This window comes from Apostichopus japonicus, chromosome 14, assembly GCF_037975245.1.
Source record: "Apostichopus japonicus isolate 1M-3 chromosome 14, ASM3797524v1, whole genome shotgun sequence".
Classification (NCBI taxonomy): domain Eukaryota; kingdom Metazoa; phylum Echinodermata; class Holothuroidea; order Aspidochirotida; family Stichopodidae; genus Apostichopus; species Apostichopus japonicus.
This window is the reverse complement of record NC_092574.1, coordinates 23,039,990-23,060,875: the sequence shown is the minus strand read 5'-3', so window position 1 is coordinate 23,060,875 and position 20,886 is coordinate 23,039,990. Positions and strand designations below refer to the sequence as shown.

The following is a 20,886-nucleotide window of genomic DNA, read 5'->3' as shown; positions in this document are numbered from 1 at the left end:
CCATAAATGATACCGTCCCCCGAGGTTTGTTGGTATGGGGTGATAGAGGGTGACGTCAGCTACCATGGGGACCCCAATGATACTGAGTTACAGATTTGATTTGTTAGCCAAAAATCGTGTTGAAAAACCGTATATAAACTGTAAATGCGACTTTGCGTCGAGTTTGGGTGTTAATAACACCTTAAATGATACCGTCCCCCGAGGTTTGATGGCATGGGGTGATAGAGGGTGACGTCAGCTACCATGGGGATCCCAATGATACTGAGTTACAGATTTGATTTGTTAGCCAAAAATCGTGTTGAAAAACCTCATTTAAACTGTAGATGATACTTTTCGTCGAGTTTGGGTGTTAATAACACCATAAATGATACCGTCCCCCGAGGTTTGTTGGTATGGGGTGATAAAGGGTGACGTCAGCTACCATGGGGACCCCAATGATACTGAGTTACAGATTTGATTTGTTAGCCAAAAATCGTGTTGAAAAACCGTATATAAACTGTAAATGCGACTTTGCGTCGAGTTTGGGTGTTAATAACACCATAAATGGTACCGTCCCCCGAGGTTTGTTGGTATGGGGTGATAGCTGGTGACGTCAGCTACCATGGGGATCCCAATGATACTGAGTTACAGATTTGATTTGTTAGCCAAAAATCGTGTTGAAAAACCGTATATAAACTGTAAATGCGACTTTGCGTCGAGTTTGGGTGTTAATAACACCTTAAATGATACCGTCCCCCGAGGTTTGTTGGTATGGGGTGATAGCTGGTGACGTCAGCTACCATGGGGACCCCAATGATACTGAGTTACAGATTTGATTTGTTAGCCAAAAATCGTGTTGAAAAACCGTATATAAACTGTAGATGATACTTTGCGTCGAGTTTGGGTGTTAATAACACCATAAATGATACCGTCCCCCGAGGTTTGTTGGTATGGGGTGATAGCTGGTGACGTCAGCTACTTTGGGGACCCCAATGATACTGAGTTACAGATTTGATTTGTTAGCCAAAAATCGTGTTGAAAAACCGTATATAAACTGTAAATGAGACTTTGCGTTGAGTTTGGGTGTTAATAACACCCTAAATGATACCGTCCCCCGAGGTTTGTTGGTCTGGGGTGATAGAGGGTGACGTCAGCTACCATGGGGACCCCAATGATACTGAGTTACAGATTTGATTTGTTAGCCAAAAGTCGTGTTGAAAAACCGTATATAAACTGTAAATGAGACTTTGCGTTGAGTTTGGGTGTTAATAACACCCTAAATGATACCGTGCCCGAGGTTTGTTAGTATGGGGTGATAGCTGGCGACGTCAGCTACGTTTTTGCTCCACAATGATACTGAGTTACAGATTTGATTTGTTAGCCAAAAATCGTGTTGAAAATCCGTATATAAACTGTAAATGCGACTTTGCGTCGAGTTTGGGTGTTAATAACACCCTAAATGATACCGTCCCCCGAGGTTTGTTGGTATGGGGTGATAGAGGAAGACGTCAGCTACCATGGGGATCCCAATGATACTGAGTTACAGATTTGATTTGTTAGCCAAAAATCGTGTTGAAAAACCGTATTTAAACTGTAGATGATACTTTGCGTCGAGCTTTTCGCTGATATTCGGGACAGGTCTGATATTTTAAGAGCTATAATTTTGCTTTACCACGATAATGAGTTAGGCCATACCCTGACTTTGGGGATATTTTATACCCCGTTCCATAATTACGAGTTTGTCGGGTTTGAATCTCTTATAATAAATTATTTAATGCATGGAACGTCCAAAAGCCTGTCTTTCCCTCCTAATTGCAATCGATTGAAAGCATTCGATCATTCAATTTGCTTTAAACACATCATTTTTGCCACATGGCCCATTACGAAGGCCACTACACAACTCCGTAGTATCATTTGCACTTTCTAGCATTTTTTGGTCGCCCTTATTGGTCGCTCTTATTGTTCGCTACTATTGGTCGCTCTTATTGTTCGCCAACTTCAGCCAGATTTCTCGCGGAACCACTTTCGACATCATATTAGCTTTATCTCGACGTTGGGTTACTACTTCACTCCACGTCATTTTCATATACAACTGCGAAGGCTAGCTGATGAAAACTGCGCTGTACATCCGGAACACTGACCTTCCAAGAAGTCTGCCCAAATGCAGAGGACTTAACTACAGTTTGTATGATTTGTACTTTCATTATCGCTGAAGTGAGCCATTTTTAAGTGCAATTTTGCCAAGGTCTAACTTAGGCCCTAATTCTGGACCTAACTTGTTTGACTAGCAAGTCCCTACATTAGGTATATTGGCATAACCTAATGGCAATGCATGTAACTTAGGCCAAGGGACTGACTTTGGTTAATGTAGGCAGACCTATGTCTCTCTCGTACCCGACTGTCATATAACGTTTGCTGTACTTATTTGACATGAGATGGGACAAGTCAACCTAATAAGCAACATTGTTGTGGGATAGAAAAGGAATACCAAATATTGAAAACCAACACAACATGCTCTTTAAAGAGAAGGATGTTTTTAACTTTGCTTCTGTTGTGTGGAATGTGGTTGCGCGATTGTGTGCAGTATATAGTCGGATGACTGTGGCTGGCAAATGGAACAGCACAAAAGTTAATTTTTATAATATCTGAGTAATAGCATTTTCTCTTCGGTTTTGGTATCGAACATGTGGCAAATAAAACTTATTTCTACAATTTTGGAGTAATAGTATTTTGCTATTTCTTGGTATCGGACATTTGGCATGTTTATATCATTTACACTAGACGGAGAGACAACTGGAACGGGTTTTTTTTGGTAATTTATACACTATGACCATATGTTTTTTATATATATTACATGTCATAATAAACCATGATTGAAATGCAAACACACACAGAGATAACTGAAACAATATATTTTCTTATCATTTACACTTCTACCATATACATAACATGATTTAAATACGACTGAAATCCCTTACCTATGCCACCTATCACTCTATTAAATTCAATGCCTATTAACCTATTATCAAATGGTACAGTCCAAATCATAACATCCAGGGTACGAGAGAGACTTGATCTGCTAGGTCTAAATAGATTTATCAGTGGCCTAATGTTAGGACTTAACTTGTTAGGACTTTGCTGATTGTCATCTTGAACATTTTATCAGGTCATTCAATTGGTAAGAGAAATTTATAAAAAGGCCTGAATTTAACCTGTTTGGCCTACCATCTGTAAGAGACAGTTTGAACCTAGGCTAGGTGGTGATTGTTTACAACTCGCCTATAAACGTAAATTTCATTCACATGGCCCTCAGGTAAAAGCAACCCATATCATTGAAGAATATCATATATCCTGTGAGGCTGTGATTCTCAGAAAGCATCATGTTACACTTAGTGAGCACTGAATAATAAGGCTTCCATGGACCTAAATACTTGATTCTAGATGAGATTTTCTAACCTTGGGCATTTGAAAACATCAAACCACCAAACCACAAATAGTCCCTAAAAATGCCTTCTTTTAAAAGTTAAGTGTAGGTACTAACCCTTAATGTAAATTGTGGGGGGGGGGGGGGGGAGTAGGGATTCAGCATCTATTTGTCCCTGGATTTCCTTGGAAGTTATTTCATTTCACTTCATTAATTTGTTTTTTCACTATGGTCACCTTCTTCAACGACAAATTGATCGCTGTGTAACTTTGACATAGACCTAGTCTTGAGACTTAAAATTGTCAAGTCATATCCAACTAGGCGTTCATTTGCAGGAACTTTACATTAGAAAAAAAAACAAATCTCAGAGGTGTAATTTTCTCTGGATTGTGTATCCATTGCATTTTGCAAGAAGTGCAAATATATAAAAGTGGACATGCTAACTCATGCTCCTCTGGAAAAGGTAGAGTACAATTTTCTGGCAGAGGTAGAGCAATTCATTGGATTGTTGTCTAACTGGCTGTATCTTAACTTATTCATAATCTGACCTCTGTAAAAAAAAAGGCATTCACCTCTGTAAAAAAGGTAATGTAACCAATGATGAAGGTACTATACAAGCTCTGTGTTCAGTGCAAGTGGAATACAACAGTATGCTAACTTATTGTCAGAAGGCCAATTGTTCAACATCAGTGCTCAATTCATCGCAACAAGTCTGTTGAAGACTTCACAATAATTCTCTGCAAATTCTCTATAAATAGAGCTGAACATTATACTTCATTATTATACTTCATTATTTGTGTCACAGCGGTGTGTGAACAAGAAATAGGGACATTAACAAGTAGTTGAATTAAATGGTATATTAGATCTTCAACTGGCTACAGTAGATACGAAGTGCAGTGAGTGTGTCAGGGAAAGTAAGCTTGAGAGCACCGTGCTAAGCACGGCTCCTACAGGTTGAATCACACTGAATACAATTGGAGAAAGTTACATATACTATTCACAATGGATTACAAAGGATGGGACAGGAAGTTACTCTGTCCACATATTTACCTTACTACTTAAACAGAGGTTAAGAAAATGACCACACATCATACTAAAGGTAACTTAATTGGTAGAGATCTGATATTTAGTGCACGAACGGGTGTAGGGTTTCTGACGTAGAAAGTGTACACTGTACTGTAGGCCAAGGTGTGGGTGATCTCCTGGGACTAAGAAGTTGGAAGATTATATTGATGGCTTGTAAACAAACTGTTTGTAATCTTTCTGGAAGGTGTGATGTAAGAAATTCTTGTCTATGCTTCTAGCTTAGAGATTAAAAATATGTACCAAGGGTAAGGGGAAGGGGACTTTAATGGTGACATGCACTCTGTTATATTTGTGTTAGTCCTGCTGAACTGTTACCAATCATTTTAATTTCTTTGAAAACCATAAATGTGGTTGGAAATAGTAAAGATCACATAGCACTGTTAATACTTTGTTATTGAACAAATCCTAGGTTTGCAAACTGTCAGTTTAATAGACTACATCACTGAAAACATATTGCCAAATTCTTGTGCAAGGCAATGAATCACTACTCATGTCATTGTCTGGAGGTAGTGTTCATGTTTTTACTGTATCTAGGTGACTTCAAATGTCAGACTCATTTTAAGAGCAAATTGCATTTACTGCAATTTTTGAGCTCATGATGAGGAAGACTGTCTCCGTATGTTGCACATAACTCATGGTAATGAGTAACTACTGACCAGTCTACACCAATGCATTCATTCATTGTACTGTACTTATACAACATTTTCAAGCCACACTTCATGTACATATGGGATACAGTGTTTGTTCAATGGAAAGCTTTCCCACTAGGTTTATTTCTGAGTCAATCCCAATGTAGTCCATTAGCTATTAGCAATTCACCACAAGGGCAGCATAACCTCACAAAACTGTGCATATCATCTCCTTTAAATTAATGTTCTTTATAAAAAAACATATTATTTTGAATGACCTATGAAAAAGAATTTTCTGTGTATATTCTAGTACGTGCAAAAAGGGAACATTAACTAAAATCAGCAGTATAATTGTTTTATGCAACTTAGAAAGAACACATTTGATTCAATGATTTTTTTTGGCATAAACTGTATGTTTACATACGTTTATATATATGTTTAAATATATATATATATATATATCTATATAGAGTCAATTCCTGCTACTCCTTGTCACTTTCGGAGTTTCGGTGATCATGCACTGAAGAAGAGCTAGTTTTGCTCCAAAGCTCTGCAAAACCAAACATTGGCTGTTTTACCTCCAATCACTTACCTAATTTAGTTGTTGTATCTCACTCAAGATCCAACCTTTCTCTAAATGCAGCATAGTTGTTTAACAGTTTTTCCATAATTCATATATATGTGGTAAAATAGCCTCAGATGTTCAAGTTCAAGCTGTTTTTTGATAAATTCAAAAATTAATTATGTCAATTAAATTTTAATCTATTTTTCTTCTCTTTCTATTTTGCTCTGTAGATTTCAGCATTACTATAAAGAACCGTGAAGATTGCTGGTAGATCAGTGGCCTAGTTCTTGTTGCTCTTTGCTGTCAGTAACTGATAGATTACTATTTGGGGTTTACTTAAGACCTTGGTCATATCTTTTAATTAATTGACTTTTCTTTGTTGCTCTCTAAACATTATCTCTAGCTCATCTAGTCAATTCTTATCTTATATCAAAAGATCAACGTGTAGAATAGAATACAATGAATATCTTGTGCAATGCCTAGTGAGTACACAGTGAACTGCAGTCCACGTGTGCTACTGAAATACCAAAGTGTTGACACAAGTCTAACCAGGTTACATTGTTTGCTGATATCACTGCTGTAGGCTACTGTACTTAGTAATTTGATCTGTAAGCAGAGCAGTACATGTCTGGGGTGACTGTGCAGTTGCCTCTCAGGGACAGGGAGAAAAAGACCTGACTGTTTTAGGGAAACTTACCTGTTGAATATTCATACTAAGGGGTGCAAGATGGGGTGCATTAGATCCAACAGAAGTGGATATATGCTGATGCTGGGGTCGATCTGCTTACTACTGTTGGTAGCTTGTGCAGTAGGAGAACGCCAGAATTATCCAAATGAAGAGGATGGAGTTATTAAAGATGAAGGGCAGATGGTCGTCAATGATGACAATCTAGTGAAGCAGGAGAGAGAGGAGGGAGACACAGCAGAGGAATTGGAAGTTGGAGAAGATGCTGCAAAAGATGAAGTGGTGAGAGAAGTACAACTTGTCTAATGTTTAGTTTATAATAAAATAACCTTAAAAAGTTATAATTAAAACTTTAAAAGTTTGCTTTTTTAAGTCTGCAGTATCATTCATTGAACATTCACAATGGGAATACACTTTTCAGAGAAACTTTGATTTGCCTTTTTGTTACATTAGTGCCAAAATAGACCAAACAGCAACACCACCACTATTCTTTATAGTCCTACCACACCTTCAAAATGGAGGTACCTAGCCTATACCAGAGTTGTGAAAATTTACTTTATTTTTCCCATCAAATCCAGGCCTTGCCAGTGGCTCTCTTGAATTTAGTGATTACTGAAGTTTTAACTTGGAGGGAATCTCACAGCCTTCTTCCTAGTCTCTTCTCTTTTGAAATTTAATCTCTCAAGTCATACCAATCATTTTACATATACAAGGTATGAATGAAGACATGCACTTTCATTTGCTCTCTACAAGTTAATTTTGCAAAACATAGGAAGAATAAAATATATTTCTTTCAGAATGTAGCTTGTGAGGAAGGCGTTGTAAGTAGAGTATGGTTACAATAGGTAATTGGTTACTTTACTTTTAGTAGACAAATACATTATTTTGATTTCTCAGTTTGAGAGAAACATTCTTGTCGCATTTATCCTACAAGTAGCAGAAGAGGTTTTCTTATTTCACCGGTGATGCTGTTTGTCTTACACATAACCAAAGGTCAAGTAGGACACTCATAATGTGTACACACTTAAGTTATAGTTTGTCGCTAGGGAGGGGGAGAGTAGTATTTGTGCCACCAAATATCAGGGCACTAGGCTTTGTTTTGGGATGTTGGAGGGGGCATCATGGTCCATTTGAGGTGTGCTTTGGTTATTTTACTGCCTTCGTTAGAGGCATGTGTGTTTCCCATATTTAGTTAGCCACTTCCGTGTATAGCTTCTTCTCACATGTGAAGTACATATATCCTAATCCAGCAACTGACTGAACTAGACAAATACCCTATACTGCCCATGTCTGTTATTCTGATTACAACTCAACACTAACAATCCCTACTATTCTCCATTCCATTTTCTTTATAATCATCCGCTTACTTTCATGTTGCATTTCAAGTCTTGAAGAAATTGTACAACTGCATTTAACATTTGTGTCACAAATTATCCCGTTTTGTGATACCACATTAATTAATAAGCAGCCTTGATTATATATTCATACATGCATGGTCATTTCCTTTCTTTTTTTTTTCTTCAAGGTAACTGAAGGGAGGGTCAACCTTGGCTTTGTCCATGCATTCGTGGCCTCCTTTTCGGTGATAATTGTCAGCGAACTGGGAGATAAGACGTTTTTTATCGCGGCGATTATGGCAATGAGGCACATGAGGCTAACAGTGTTTGGTGGAGCAATTGCAGCCCTGGCACTGATGACTGTGTTATCTGGTATGTTACCCCTCAGCAGCATGATTTAATGATAGTTCTGTTGATGAGACTTGTTTTCAGTTTTTTTTTTAAGAGATGTGAAGTGCCTCCGGTGACATGTGTAAAATATTAAGGAACTTTATATATGCATGGGTTGAATTGATAGAATTGAAACTGTTCCTGCTTTCACTCAGAGACTAAGTGTGAAACTGCAGAACTTTCGATACTTAAAATCCTCTGTTTGCGGTGGGGGGGGGGCAGTAGGGGGGAGGTCCTAGGGTAGATAATTTTCTTCTCTCATTGTTTTGCTTGAAAAATATTTCTTCATCAATTACATATTATTTCTAGACAATTGGACTCCTTTCCATTAAATATAAAATTCGGTAAATTACAAAACAATCGTTTTCATATTGTAGACTTTACGATTAATTCTTTGGGCTGGAACTTCAATGGAATGTGCTGGAGCTCTTAGGATATTCAATAAAGCTTTAATCCAATATTGTCATAGTGCATGTACAGTTAGAGTGATCATCCAGGGTTTTTTCCTCTGTACTTACATGTTAATGTGCATGTGTGCATTTTGATGTCTTTGTTGAAGTAGCACTGTCACACAATCAAGTGGTGTCTTGAAGCAGGGTCAGATCTGGTCGTTATTCTTAAGCAAATACTAGATTTAGGTAATTAATCCTTTGTAAATCCTTCCTGATCACTACCATGTCTAGACTTCATGTTTAATATGACTGTTTGGATGGCCAAAGTCCAGTTATGGTTTGTGTGGTTAGTGGATACTACTCGATATATCAGTATACTCTGGTACACATACATACCAAGCAGAGTTCAAGCCATGTGTCGGTGTTGCTATGGCTTGATGGTGCCTTACATTACAAATATAAAGAAATGAATAGGCTCCTGAAAACATGGCATGTCGTGTTAGTCCTCCCTAAATCAAATCATCAGGAATGATGACACTGGTCATGCGGTTTCCAGGCATAAATCCAGAGGGAGGGGGGGGGGGTGTGGTAGGGTGTGGAAGGTGTTCAACCCCTCCTCTCAGCCACATGCCAAAAAAAAAACTTTTGTGAAGGCCTAATTGTGTGGACCAAACAGCGTTAATATGCCTAAGTATATATCTCTCTTTTTGCACTCCTATCCACCCCTGATTGCATTGAATTTGTGAGAGGAAATATTTTCTTTATTAGATTACATGGCTAGATGCAAATAACTACTCAAATAACCAAGAATAATAGAAAACCAGATAAAGATAAGGAGTATCCAACTTATGACAATTATTTGTTGACTACTAATGTAGCCTAAAGTTTCCAAAGTGAAAATACGTAAATCCAGTCGATGGGTTTAGAGTAACACTCATTTCATTTTCAAGCTTTCATCTTCTGCAGCTTTACTTGGCTTCGCTACAACCGTCATACCCAAGGTTTACACCTACTACGCATCGACGGCCCTCTTTATAATATTTGGTCTGAGGATGCTCAAGGAGGGATGGTCCATGTCACCTGATGAGGGTCAGGAGGAACTAGAAGAGGTGCAAGCTGATCTAAAGAGGCGTGATGAGGAGGTAAGATGGAGGGTCTTTCTACATAGTAGCTAATTTAATGCAAAAGTCGACTGGAGTATGGGATGCCAACTGGTCATTAAAGGTTGATTGTCATAGCAGAATATATATTGTTGATATCTTGTAGACGGCTGAAAAGACACTGCTATCAGTCATGGTTTTATTTTGACACCGATTTTGTTTCATTGAAAAATGACCCTTTAATACATCTGGGGCACGTCACTTAAATACGGCTGGATTACTTAGTCTAAGATACATACCTTAGTTCGTTAGATGCAACATTAACTCAGTTCGTTAGATTAAACATTAGATGCAACATTAGATGCAACATTAGATACAGTTAGATGCACATTAACACTCAGGCCTTCATTGAGGAGCCCACATCATCATCAGTGTAGATTTAAAGGAGATATCCAGGGATTTGGCATCAATTTAGGCTTGAAATTCTGCCCGTTTAGACATCGATATCACCTTCAGAGGGCATCAAGGGGACATAAAGATAGTTTAAAGGTCACTGTAGGTGAGTTTAAGTTTTGCTCAAATGTTTTGAAAAGTTGGCAAGGCCCCCAAGTTCAAATGCTATATAGAACATTCTCAAATTTACTCTTGGTAATGTTTGTTCCTCAATTCTGAAACCAAATATACTTTATTGATAAGATAACAATGTTTTTCTTATTTTCCAGCTGTAGACAGTGTTTTATAAGGGTAATGCAAATGTTTGTTTGCCGAATCCGTGGCTAGATATGCAATGCATTAATTTGATTAATGAATGGGACGCACCTGTCAAAAAATTCTTGTTCCAACGGTATCAGACTCACTGGCACATACTGAGTTTAACTCGTAAGCGTACATGTAAGCATTCAAGTAAGCATACATGTTAGGTTAGGGATGCACCGGATCCAAATTTTTGGATCCGGCCGGAACCGGATTTTGCCAGATAGTACATGAAATCCGGCCGGATAAAATCCGGCCGGAACCGGATTTTTTCATTACACAAAAGAAAATCATTAATAAGAAGTAGAAGTATGAAACAAAGAGCAACTCTTAGGTGAGGTATCCACATATTATAAAGAAGGTGAAATTAAGACCCCATTTATGAGATTAAATATAAATTAAACATGTTAAACCTAATTTTTCCTTACTTTGAATGTTTTTATTAACTTTTGGAAATAGTTTACATTGATTTAAGTTAATACCAACACCTTTTTAAGGAATAATTCAGGTCAGATTGTGAAAAAGATCCGGCCAGACTTTGAAAAAGATCCGGCAGGATTTTGAAAAATATCCGGCCGGAACTGGAACCGGATAATTGCTCACTATCCGGTCGGATAGTCCGGCCAGACCGGATATCCGGTGCATCCCTAATACATGTAAGCATACACCAATAAAATGCATAGTATCTGATCCTGTATGTTAATAAGAATAGAACAGTTTTATGCAGTGCCTTGTATTATTACAAACAATCAGAAAAAAAAAAAACTTCACAAAAAAAAGCTGTGAAAATGAAGAAAAAAAAGAATGGCCCAAAAAGTATGACAAAACCAAGATATGAAACAAAAAGATTGTAGATGCCAACCAAAATAAATCTCTAGAATTGTAAGGTTGGAATAAGTAACTTTCTAGCAGTGAGTTAATGACGGATAATGGTAATGAGTTATGGATTTCATTAGATAATGATGTTTCACTCTCCTGGGGTGCAAAATTAACCAAAAGTTTGTACGTCCAGGGAGTTACGACAGCGTTTCTTCACAAGGGACATGTACAGTAGTGGTATGGGTTAAAAGTGTTAAGCTAAATCATATAAATGGAGTGCTTGGTACATAGTGTTCATATCTTTTGAAAAGGGAGTGAGGATTTTGTGGTGAGCTGCTTATCAATGTGGTTGAGATACAGGAATAAATACCATAATTTAGGCTGAAGCACCAGTCAAATAACTCAAGAGGAATTAAATTAATTCTTAATTTTGTTCTTTGTTTGTACGATGACAAATGAAGAGTAGACAGCGGGGAAGGAAGCTTCTAAAGTTTGGGAGGAAGGAGGGGCCCCGATTGTTGATTTGGGACTATGTTAATACCTACCAGGTAGTGCAAAGATTGTGATATGTGTAGTGTAACTTATTTAGTTGCATATGGTCTTCTCAAATTTCTCTGCCTGGAATATTTTAACTGTTTTCATGTCCAGTTTGATTGATTTACCTCTGTGCATTAATACTTTCACATATTGTCTATAATACTGTACATTGACATTCCCCCTGGATGGTATGGGTAATAGTGTCGATTTTATGGGTGTTCAAACTCCCTCCCCCCCCCAAAAAAAAAGCAGGAGCATTAAGAAGCAATCTACAAATTTCCTTTAACAACATTGCTGAAGTAATTGGTATAGTATGGAGATTTTAACCCAATTTGCTCTCTATGAATATTCAGCAACATATTAACATACCCAGAGATTAGACTTTATGCACAGTCTGTGTTTTTTTTTTTTTTAACAGCCAGAGTCAAATCATAGAATAATTCAGCAGAACCATATATGTGAAAAAACTGTAAGAATTTGTTAAGCCCATTCCATACCATGTGATCATGACAAGCAAGTAAAGTTTTAAGCTTTTGTGAAATCTCTTCGGCAAGCCGTTCACATTACTTGGGAATTGTTTAAAACTGAATCGGTACAGTTGTGATTATCACCAATTGCAGGACAAGCATATGTCTGTGACTTTTCCATACAACTATTTGAGTTTAGTGAATTTTATATAAAAATATCCTGAAAATTAATTTGGTTCGACAAATGGAGTACTAACGAGTGTGTTTTTGTGCCACAGTGCTTAACTAAAACATCAATTGAAATATCTGCAACGTCCTGGTTGAACACATACTATGGAAATGGGAGGGATACTGAGATGGGGCTCACAGTCATGATGGTAACCAAGGATGAAGAGAAAAATTTGCCGAAGAGACTTAACAAAGCCTTAGAACACACCGCATTTGAAACAGCTGGTTGCAGATCTGTAACAAAATATCTCACTCCCAGCCACAGATTTATATATACTAGAGCTTAAGACATATGGATTTATGGCATTAGTATGATAATGGATAAAGGCTTAACATCTTGAGAATTTCAGTTACATTTCAAAAGAAATACCAAGACTGAACATTGAGTTACAGTATTGTCATGGTAACTGTACCTGTTCACCTAGACTAATTTGCATATAAAGCTTTGGGCTGAAGTTTATATTGTTGTAAAACCATGGGGGAAGGTGGGGGGAGTGATTGCCATCTATTAGGGGATGCACCCAGGGGTCCATGTAATGTTAAAGGCAGAATGCAACCAGCTGTTTGACAACATCCAGTATGAATCTCTCATCCTATATTGTATTTCTGCTTATGTAAATCAATCACTCTGTTGCCATGACTACATGTGACTATTTGGAATCTTCCTGACCTTCAAAGAGGCAGTGAATGAATCTTTCCCATTGTTCTTAACATGATATACATTACGTCTGCAGTATAAAACATGAAACGCAAAAGGACACTTGGCTATTATTACATACATGCATATATATATGTATACAAGAGCTATTGTCATTCATATTGAAAATCATATTATCAATACATAACTCAGTTCATGTCTCTCTGGGTTTAATTTATGTACTGTCTATATAAACATCAAGGGACCACAGACAGATGAACAGACAGATATACCTACGCAGAAGTCTGGTGCCACTGCTTAATAGCTCTTTGCTGGTCGCAAAAATTATTTGTTTGATATTGAAGTTTGATAATCGATGTCATTATGAGGGCACCTACGACGACCTAAATAAATGGACACGGCAGTTGTATCTGTTGGTAAAGGGATTTTAAGGGCAGTATTGCAAGTTGTATGGGAACCAACAGCAGTTTGTAACTGGTATTGTTGGTCAGTTTGAGTCCTGCTTGTGATATTGATTTTGTCAGAACTGTAATCATTCCAGGGGTATAATGAGGACTTAAATGAGCTTTATGTTTTAATTAGGTAAGCTTTACGTGATATTTCCTTGATGTTGGATTTTGAAACATACTGCAGCTCTGGTGCAGCCAACTACATACACAAAACTGCAATCTAATATTTTCAAGGAATAACTTTTAGATGAGAGTGCTAACTGACTAATGTATAGACTTTGAGTACTAATTGATATTTACTTTGACCAGCCCTCTGCTACTAGTCAATCCACTGTGTATCAACATTACGTACTAGAATTATGATATGTCTCTGAGAAATGGAACTTGATACAAATTAAGCATCAACAGGAGTGGGGGGAGGTGGGTGGGTACATGGTCTTAAACTACCTCTTTATCACCATCTAGTTATTAGAATAGTCATACCTAACGAACACAAAACTGTTGATATCAATGCGATGCCATATATAGCCTACCAAACCTTGATTCTTAAAGATGAAAAGAACTCTTTAAAGTGGCCTTAAATGTACCAGTTTTCATGATAACTTTCACAATCACATTAATCAGTAACAATCACGTTATCTAAGACATCTCAGTGAGATGACACCATATTCTATGCAAGGTTCACTGTAGTAGCTTTCTCCAAATCAAAATGAACCCAAATAGTACATTTAAAGCAAACCCTTTTTGATGCCTTGAAAAGTGTCAAATTTTGTTTATTCCATTCTAGCACCCTTATTTTGACAATTGGAGCACTCCCTGTCATGATGCATACATGTATGTACTGTAATAGCCTAACCATGCCCACTATTTACTCCTTTGGTTTTAGGGTAAGATACGGTCATTCAACAAATACTCTCATATAACTCACAGATATTAAAAACAAAATTAAACCTTTATAAATGTTAAGAAATTTATTACATAAAACAGCTTTTATCCAAGTAATATAAACACCTTTGTTGATATCATAATATAAATGAAACCATGGTGTTATATTAGGCCATGAGACACAAGTTCTGCACTACACACTAGACTTTGCCAGCCTGAAATACTGGTTCTAGGGACAGTGGCAGGGGGCAGCCTGGGGAGGAACGTGCCCTCACAAACAAAATGCGTTCCCCCCAGATGCGATTTGTAGTGTTAAAAAAAATACTCACACAAAAACTTTATCTGCCTCAATTAAAAACATAAATATTGGTCAGACCAACCCTGAAGATTCTTGAACATAAAGTTACCTCAAGTTGCCAAATATAGCACCAAATTGCATCAAAGGACCCTTAATTACTCAAAAGGGAGGGGAGACCCCTCCCCTTAGACCCCTTCCCCCAAGGATGGCATCCACAAATAACCATTGTGCCCCCCCAATTAAGTGCTGTGCCCCCCAGATTGAAATGGCTAGCGACGCCACTGCCTAGGAGTACAGTATTCTTGTCTGGGTACTTAACATGTCAGTACTGTGGGACTGTTAAATCTCTCAAGTATTCAACAATCAATCCATGCCAGTCCTAAGAACGAATGCACATCTTTTACGATATTTTTAATATACAAAGAATATTAACTTACTTTCAAATTATCTAAGGCAGAGCAAGATAATAGAAATATGGCTGAGTGACACAATGACTATGAGTTTCATGTCAACTCCATCATATGAGTCAAATGTTTCAAATAATATTTTAATATGAAAATCTCCCCAACCCCCTCCTCATGCCACCACTTAAAGAGTCAAATTATGAGGGTGTCTGAATTTGGTGCTCTTTCAACCTTTATCGAAAAATGATGATCAAAGAAGAGGAAGAAAAGGTCTGACAGAAGTCACCTCCTACTTTGAACTGGACGTTGTCCCTTCTCTGTATTCTATTAATAAAAAAAAGAAGCTTTTTTGAGTCGATTTTGATGTTTTTGATGCAGTCCCAGCATCCCATTTACAATGCAGTCATAAGCATGACTATTAAACGTTGTTTTAGTTTCAGACATTGAAGTAATAGTGGAAAATATTTTGTGAAACCATTCAGGTGAGAAGAATACAATATCATTTGAGGTACTCATCTCTACTCCATAGCATTGGTAAATAGCCCCACCAAATACAAATGGCCAGTGGCGTAGGAAGGTACTTTTGAGTGGGGGGGCTGAAGACTGATGGCCGGCCTTGGGGGAGGGGTCTAAGGGGAGGGGTGTCCCCCTCCCCTTTGGAATTTTTTGCATTTCCAGGTGGCCTCAGATGCAATTTGGTGCAATATAGCACACTTCAACACCCACTCCATTTTGTAAACTTAATTTTGTATTTTCACCTGGCCTTAGATGCAATTTGGTGCTCCAAATGAGATTTTTTTTCTCATTTGGAAATGAAAAAGGGGTTTTCTGACTTGCGAACCGGGGGGGGGGGCGGAATGATACTTCCGCCCCTCCACATTTTTCACTGGGGGGCTGGCGCCCCCCCCCCCCCCAGCCCCCCCCCGGTTCCTACGCCCTTGCAAATGGCTGCTCTTAAAACCCAATTTACAATTGGGGAAAGCTTGAGGTAGGCAATGAGGCATACAAAGTTCTTCGTTCTCAAGGAGAAAAGCTCACTTTAAGTTGGGAATTTTGGAATGTGATGGTCAGTTCGAAGGTTCTAAAATCAGTATAAATTTAATACCGAATCATCTCACAATGTAATCACCTCAATCAGATCTCTGTGCTGTTACTCTGCTCTTTATTTGTATTCTTTTTATCATGATTATTAAAATACTAACAAAAAAATCATTGATGAACATTTCTGCTTGAAAACTGAACTTGCTCTTTAATATACTGTAAATATAAGATTGTTGCATATTAAACCATCAAAAACAAATGTATATAATTCAAAGCTCATATCCAGCACTCAAATTATTTAACCTTCTTGAATCGAATCATATCTCTCTCGTTTGTATTTTCTTGTCGAGTGGACACACTTTTGCTTCATGCAGATAGCTTTAATTTTTCACATACAGAGCAAGCTTTCAAAGTTACTGCTGTATCTGCAGAATTACAAGTTGTAAATGTCTGTCTGTACCGTCTGTTATGTCGGAACATATTATCAACTTTAATACCTTAAACCGACGGGTTGCCAAACTGTGGAGCGCGAACCAAAGTGGGTTGCTGGATCCATACTATTCGGAGCTTGACTATGGATTTAGTTGTATAGTCCAAGCTGGTATTCTGAGCATTGAATCTAACGGCTGGAGGACTGGTAGGTTGGGGCCCAGTCCTCATAACAGGTCCTGGGCCTTAAAGGTTTGCAGATGGCTGCCTTAGACCTGATTTGAAGTTTGTTGTAACAATGATTTTGATGCCATTGTATGAAAGAATTGATGTATAAAAGAGTGTGAAATTGTGATGAAAAGTGATTAAGGAACGTTAGTTTACTGCAGCTATATGAGAAAATATGGGAGTGAAAGGATATTTGAGGGTCGACGCGATTAATCTCATCGGTGATTGGTAACTGAAAGCTGAATAATAGAGACATATTTAGTTTAGATGTCTCATGTAATATTTAGATAAATGCACAGTAGTATAGGTTGTGATGACTTGGTATGAGGAGAGAGACAGGGGGGATGGAAGAGGGGAGGAGAAAGGGTTGGAGGAGAGGTGGGGTCAGTTTAGAAGATCAACTGGAATGGAATTAGTTAAGCTGGATTAGGAAGCGATCGTCAGCCTCGTTGATCCTACGTCAATGAAACCAAATAGTACAGCGGAGCATTTACAATCTGGTGATTAACGATTTTGTGTATTACGTCGTAGAGTGGATGAAAAAAAGGATTACCATGACAAAGTTTACTGTCGATAAATTTTGCTTAAGTACAATGCATTTTTGCCTCAAATGTAATATTTTGATACAAAACAGTGATACTCTTTTGTTCTTTCAGTGTAATCAATGCAGCTGCTTGCATTCTACTTATTGTCTGAATCATAGCTTTATGTGTGTACAGTTTAGTTTGATTGCAATCTGTACAGAAGATGTACATAAAATGATATATATTACTGAGATAGCACAGGTATAACCTTTCTTTATGCTTTAATTAATAACCAATAAGCATCGGTTGTTCTTTGAAAATTTGATATCTTACATGTTAACTCTAGAGACTTTTCACTTTACCACCGATTGGTTGCAGTGAAAGTTAAAGGAATGTAGTTGACACAAGCCAATTGCACAAATAATAATGAAAAAATAATACTACTGAAAATCAGAAACTGCCATTATTTAGAGGGAAAGTGCTGTACAATCCAACTGTCATACCAAAAAGAAGCTGTAACAAAATCAGACCAAAGTTTGAGAAACGAGTTCTAAAATCTGTCTTTGAAAGCGTCTAAGGAGGTTGAAATTACAGTACCTAGTTCTTATTCAAAATGCAAATCTATTCTATATGGCTTTTATTTATATATTTATTTTTTACATTATATCCACAGATGGAGAAAGAAGCTAAATTAACATTAACACATGACCCTGAGTCAGGGATTATACGCGGAGGCCGAGTTAGGAACCGATTCTTCGGACTTCTATCACCGATATTCCTTCAGGCTTTTACCTTAACATTCTTAGCAGAGTGGGGCGACAGGTCACAAATCGCAACAATAGTTTTGGCTGCGAGAGAAGTAAGACCTTCAATTTTCTTTCTGTTGGCTCGTAATGATTTTTTTTCCTTTTCTAGAATGCCACAATTTTTCCGAAGAAATGAAATGATTGCTATGGATTTACACAAAAATAGTTTCCTTCCAGAGTCAAAACAAGTCAGCTATGTTTTGCCTTTTGTCAAATTTCTGATTTACTTCTGTTTTTTCAGGATGTCAGTGGTGTTACGATTGGTGGTATCATAGGGCATTCTATATGCACAGCTATAGCGGTTATAGGTGGCAGGATGGTCGCCCAAAGAATATCAGCCAGAACAGGTAAGATATATTCATGTACTAATGCATTGATAATCAGTGAACTTGTATGAAATCCAGATAAACATATGCACAGCAATGATCATTGCAGTTAGTAGATTCATTTTGCAGGTCAAGATCATACCCCAGCTGAGACAGAGGGAAAATGTGCCAGTTTATGGATTCCTCACGATGTTCAACCTAAAACAGATCAAATTAGATTGTATGAATCTTTTGATGTCAAGTTGACAACCACTTTAGATTCTTTCTACCCGTCAAAACATCATGAAACCATCCTGTGATGTTGTTTCCTGGAAAAAGAACAAAGACATTTTTGACTACAATGGGATCCAAACCAGAGACCTCACTGAGTCACAAGTTTGAATCTCATTCTAGCAACAACAACAACCCCAAAAAAAAATGCCCTCCCCCATTTTGCTCATGATTTTCCAGTCAGTTTTCAGTTTTTCATTTACTTATACATTTCTTGTTTCTCGGCAGTCACTCTAATGGGGGGTGTCGTCTTCCTTTTATTTGGAATCTCGGCATTTTTCTTCAATGCGGATAGTTGAAGCGGTCCGTCAAAATAGCATGGTAGAAGACGAGTGACTCAGGCACTCCTCAGGAGATGGTAACGGAAGAGAACCGATTCAACATTTATGAACGAAAAGGAAACAGATATCGCACAAAGCAACAAAAACAGATGGTGCTGGATTAAACCGACAATGCTGTCTCTAAGCAAGACTGGCTGCAAAAATAGGTAGATATTTAATCCGAGAAGGAAAAGTCCCTGCAGAAACAAAAGACGATGTGTTTGGACTATGAGAGCTCTATGAACACTTGTTGAAGTCATCAAAAAGACTCATAAGATGTGATTTTTCATGATGTTGAACAAAATAGGTTTGAATTGATAGAAGTATATTTAGTATTTACAGTTCAAGGCATTCTTTAATCTAGGCATTCTCTAATTAACTCCTGGACTCTCATGACAGCCCAGATGTAATTAGTATTCGTACTAACCAAATAGGCTTGCACGGTAAACCGGTTTTAGTACCGAAACCGGTTTTTTCCAACCGAATTTCGGTACTATTTTTTATTTTAAGAAAACCGAAAAACCGAAAAAACCGGAAAAACCGAAATGTGAATTGCAAATACTGGAAAAAACAAAGTTTGTTGACTTTGGTTTCTCCTATTTACTGTTCTTTTTGCAATATGAAAGTAAATTGCAACAAGAGAAAGCTTGAAAGACGACATTGTCAGCTACGATCGGCACACGCCATAACCAGTGCTTGAGGGTGGATAGCTAGGCCTAACATTAGGCTATGCAGTCCATATATGCGTGCATCAGTTAGGTACCTTGTAGTATTGAACTGACCTTGGTGGCCAACGTTAGTAGTTGTGAGAGGTACACACTCAAATGACGAGATGCAGTTCAAAATAAATTGTTATATCCGACGTGTTTGTCCTCTTTCTTTTATTCTTATGATTCAACTTCAATTTAAAAGAAGAGGATATGGAAAAAATCTTTTCAAACACATTGATCACAGTTCGTGTTCAAAAAATGAACGTTAAAACTTGAAAGGTATATTGCGCAATCCACAATACCATACGACATGTACAGTCGCAGGAGGGGGGCTCTGGGAGTTTAACAACTAAGATGCAACAAGTAACATTAGAACAATGCACAATCACGGGGGGGGATTCTGAGTTTAACAACTAAGATGCAACAAGTAACTTTATAGAACAATCACGGGGGGGGGGGGGGGCTCTGAGTTTAACAACTAAGATGCAACAAGTAACATTAGAACAATCACAGTCCATTATTCACAAGAAACACCTGGCGTCAGGCTTGAGTCAAGGAATATTAAAGGAGTAAAAATGTTGCATACATTGCTGGAAATTACAGATGTTGCTATTGGGACAATTCTCCTTTGTACGCTAATAGATTTTATTTTCTTTGTAAGTTTCCTTTAAACATTACTTCTTATCAGTTATCAGACAAGGCTCTCTCAGTTGGTTTTTCGTTTGCGTTGAAGAACACATGTTTCCAACTTAAACGTTAACAATTTATATTCTTTGCCGACCTAATCCCGCTTTTGCCAGCGATATTTTTCAACTTGTACTTGAAAGTGTAGACGGTAAATTATCTTCACTCCTTGAAGAGAAATTTATTTACCGCCAAGATACCACCCGCGAACATGGCTAGAGCCTCGTGCAATTTGGTACCTTCATTGGAGGAATCATATTGTAAGGCATTTTTTTTTACGATCTCCAATTGGTCATAATGGGGTTTACGCTCGGCCCTCATCACCGAAAATATAACATATAATATAACATTTAACATGAAGGTGATATTTTTTTTCTGAACACGAATTTGAACTTCGTGAAGTACAGTAAACACAAGACAAACGATACGTGTACGTGATGTTAAAACTTTAAGAAAAAATTTT

The 20,886-nt window shown here is 37.7% G+C and overlaps 1 protein-coding gene across 3 annotated transcripts; it reads left to right on the top strand.

The window, feature by feature from the left end:
* The first annotated feature begins 2,007 nt into the window (after positions 1-2,007).
* LOC139979525 (putative divalent cation/proton antiporter TMEM165) lies at positions 2,008-19,456 on the top strand. Of its 3 annotated transcripts, none has more exons than XM_071990430.1 (8): positions 2,008-2,164; positions 5,914-6,650; positions 7,894-8,077; positions 9,454-9,629; positions 12,115-12,165; positions 17,981-18,166; positions 18,355-18,460; positions 18,938-19,456. In XM_071990430.1, the coding sequence occupies exons 2-8, from the start codon at positions 6,411-6,413 to the stop codon at positions 19,006-19,008; spliced, it is 1,014 nt and encodes a 337-aa protein (XP_071846531.1). In that variant the 5' UTR covers positions 2,008-2,164; positions 5,914-6,410; the 3' UTR covers positions 19,009-19,456. The 3 variants fall into 3 exon arrangements, with proteins under 3 accessions (XP_071846531.1, XP_071846533.1, XP_071846532.1); XM_071990431.1 differs by having other exon boundaries at positions 2,025-2,160; XM_071990432.1 differs by lacking the exon at positions 12,115-12,165.
* The last annotated feature ends 1,430 nt before the right edge of the window (positions 19,457-20,886 follow it).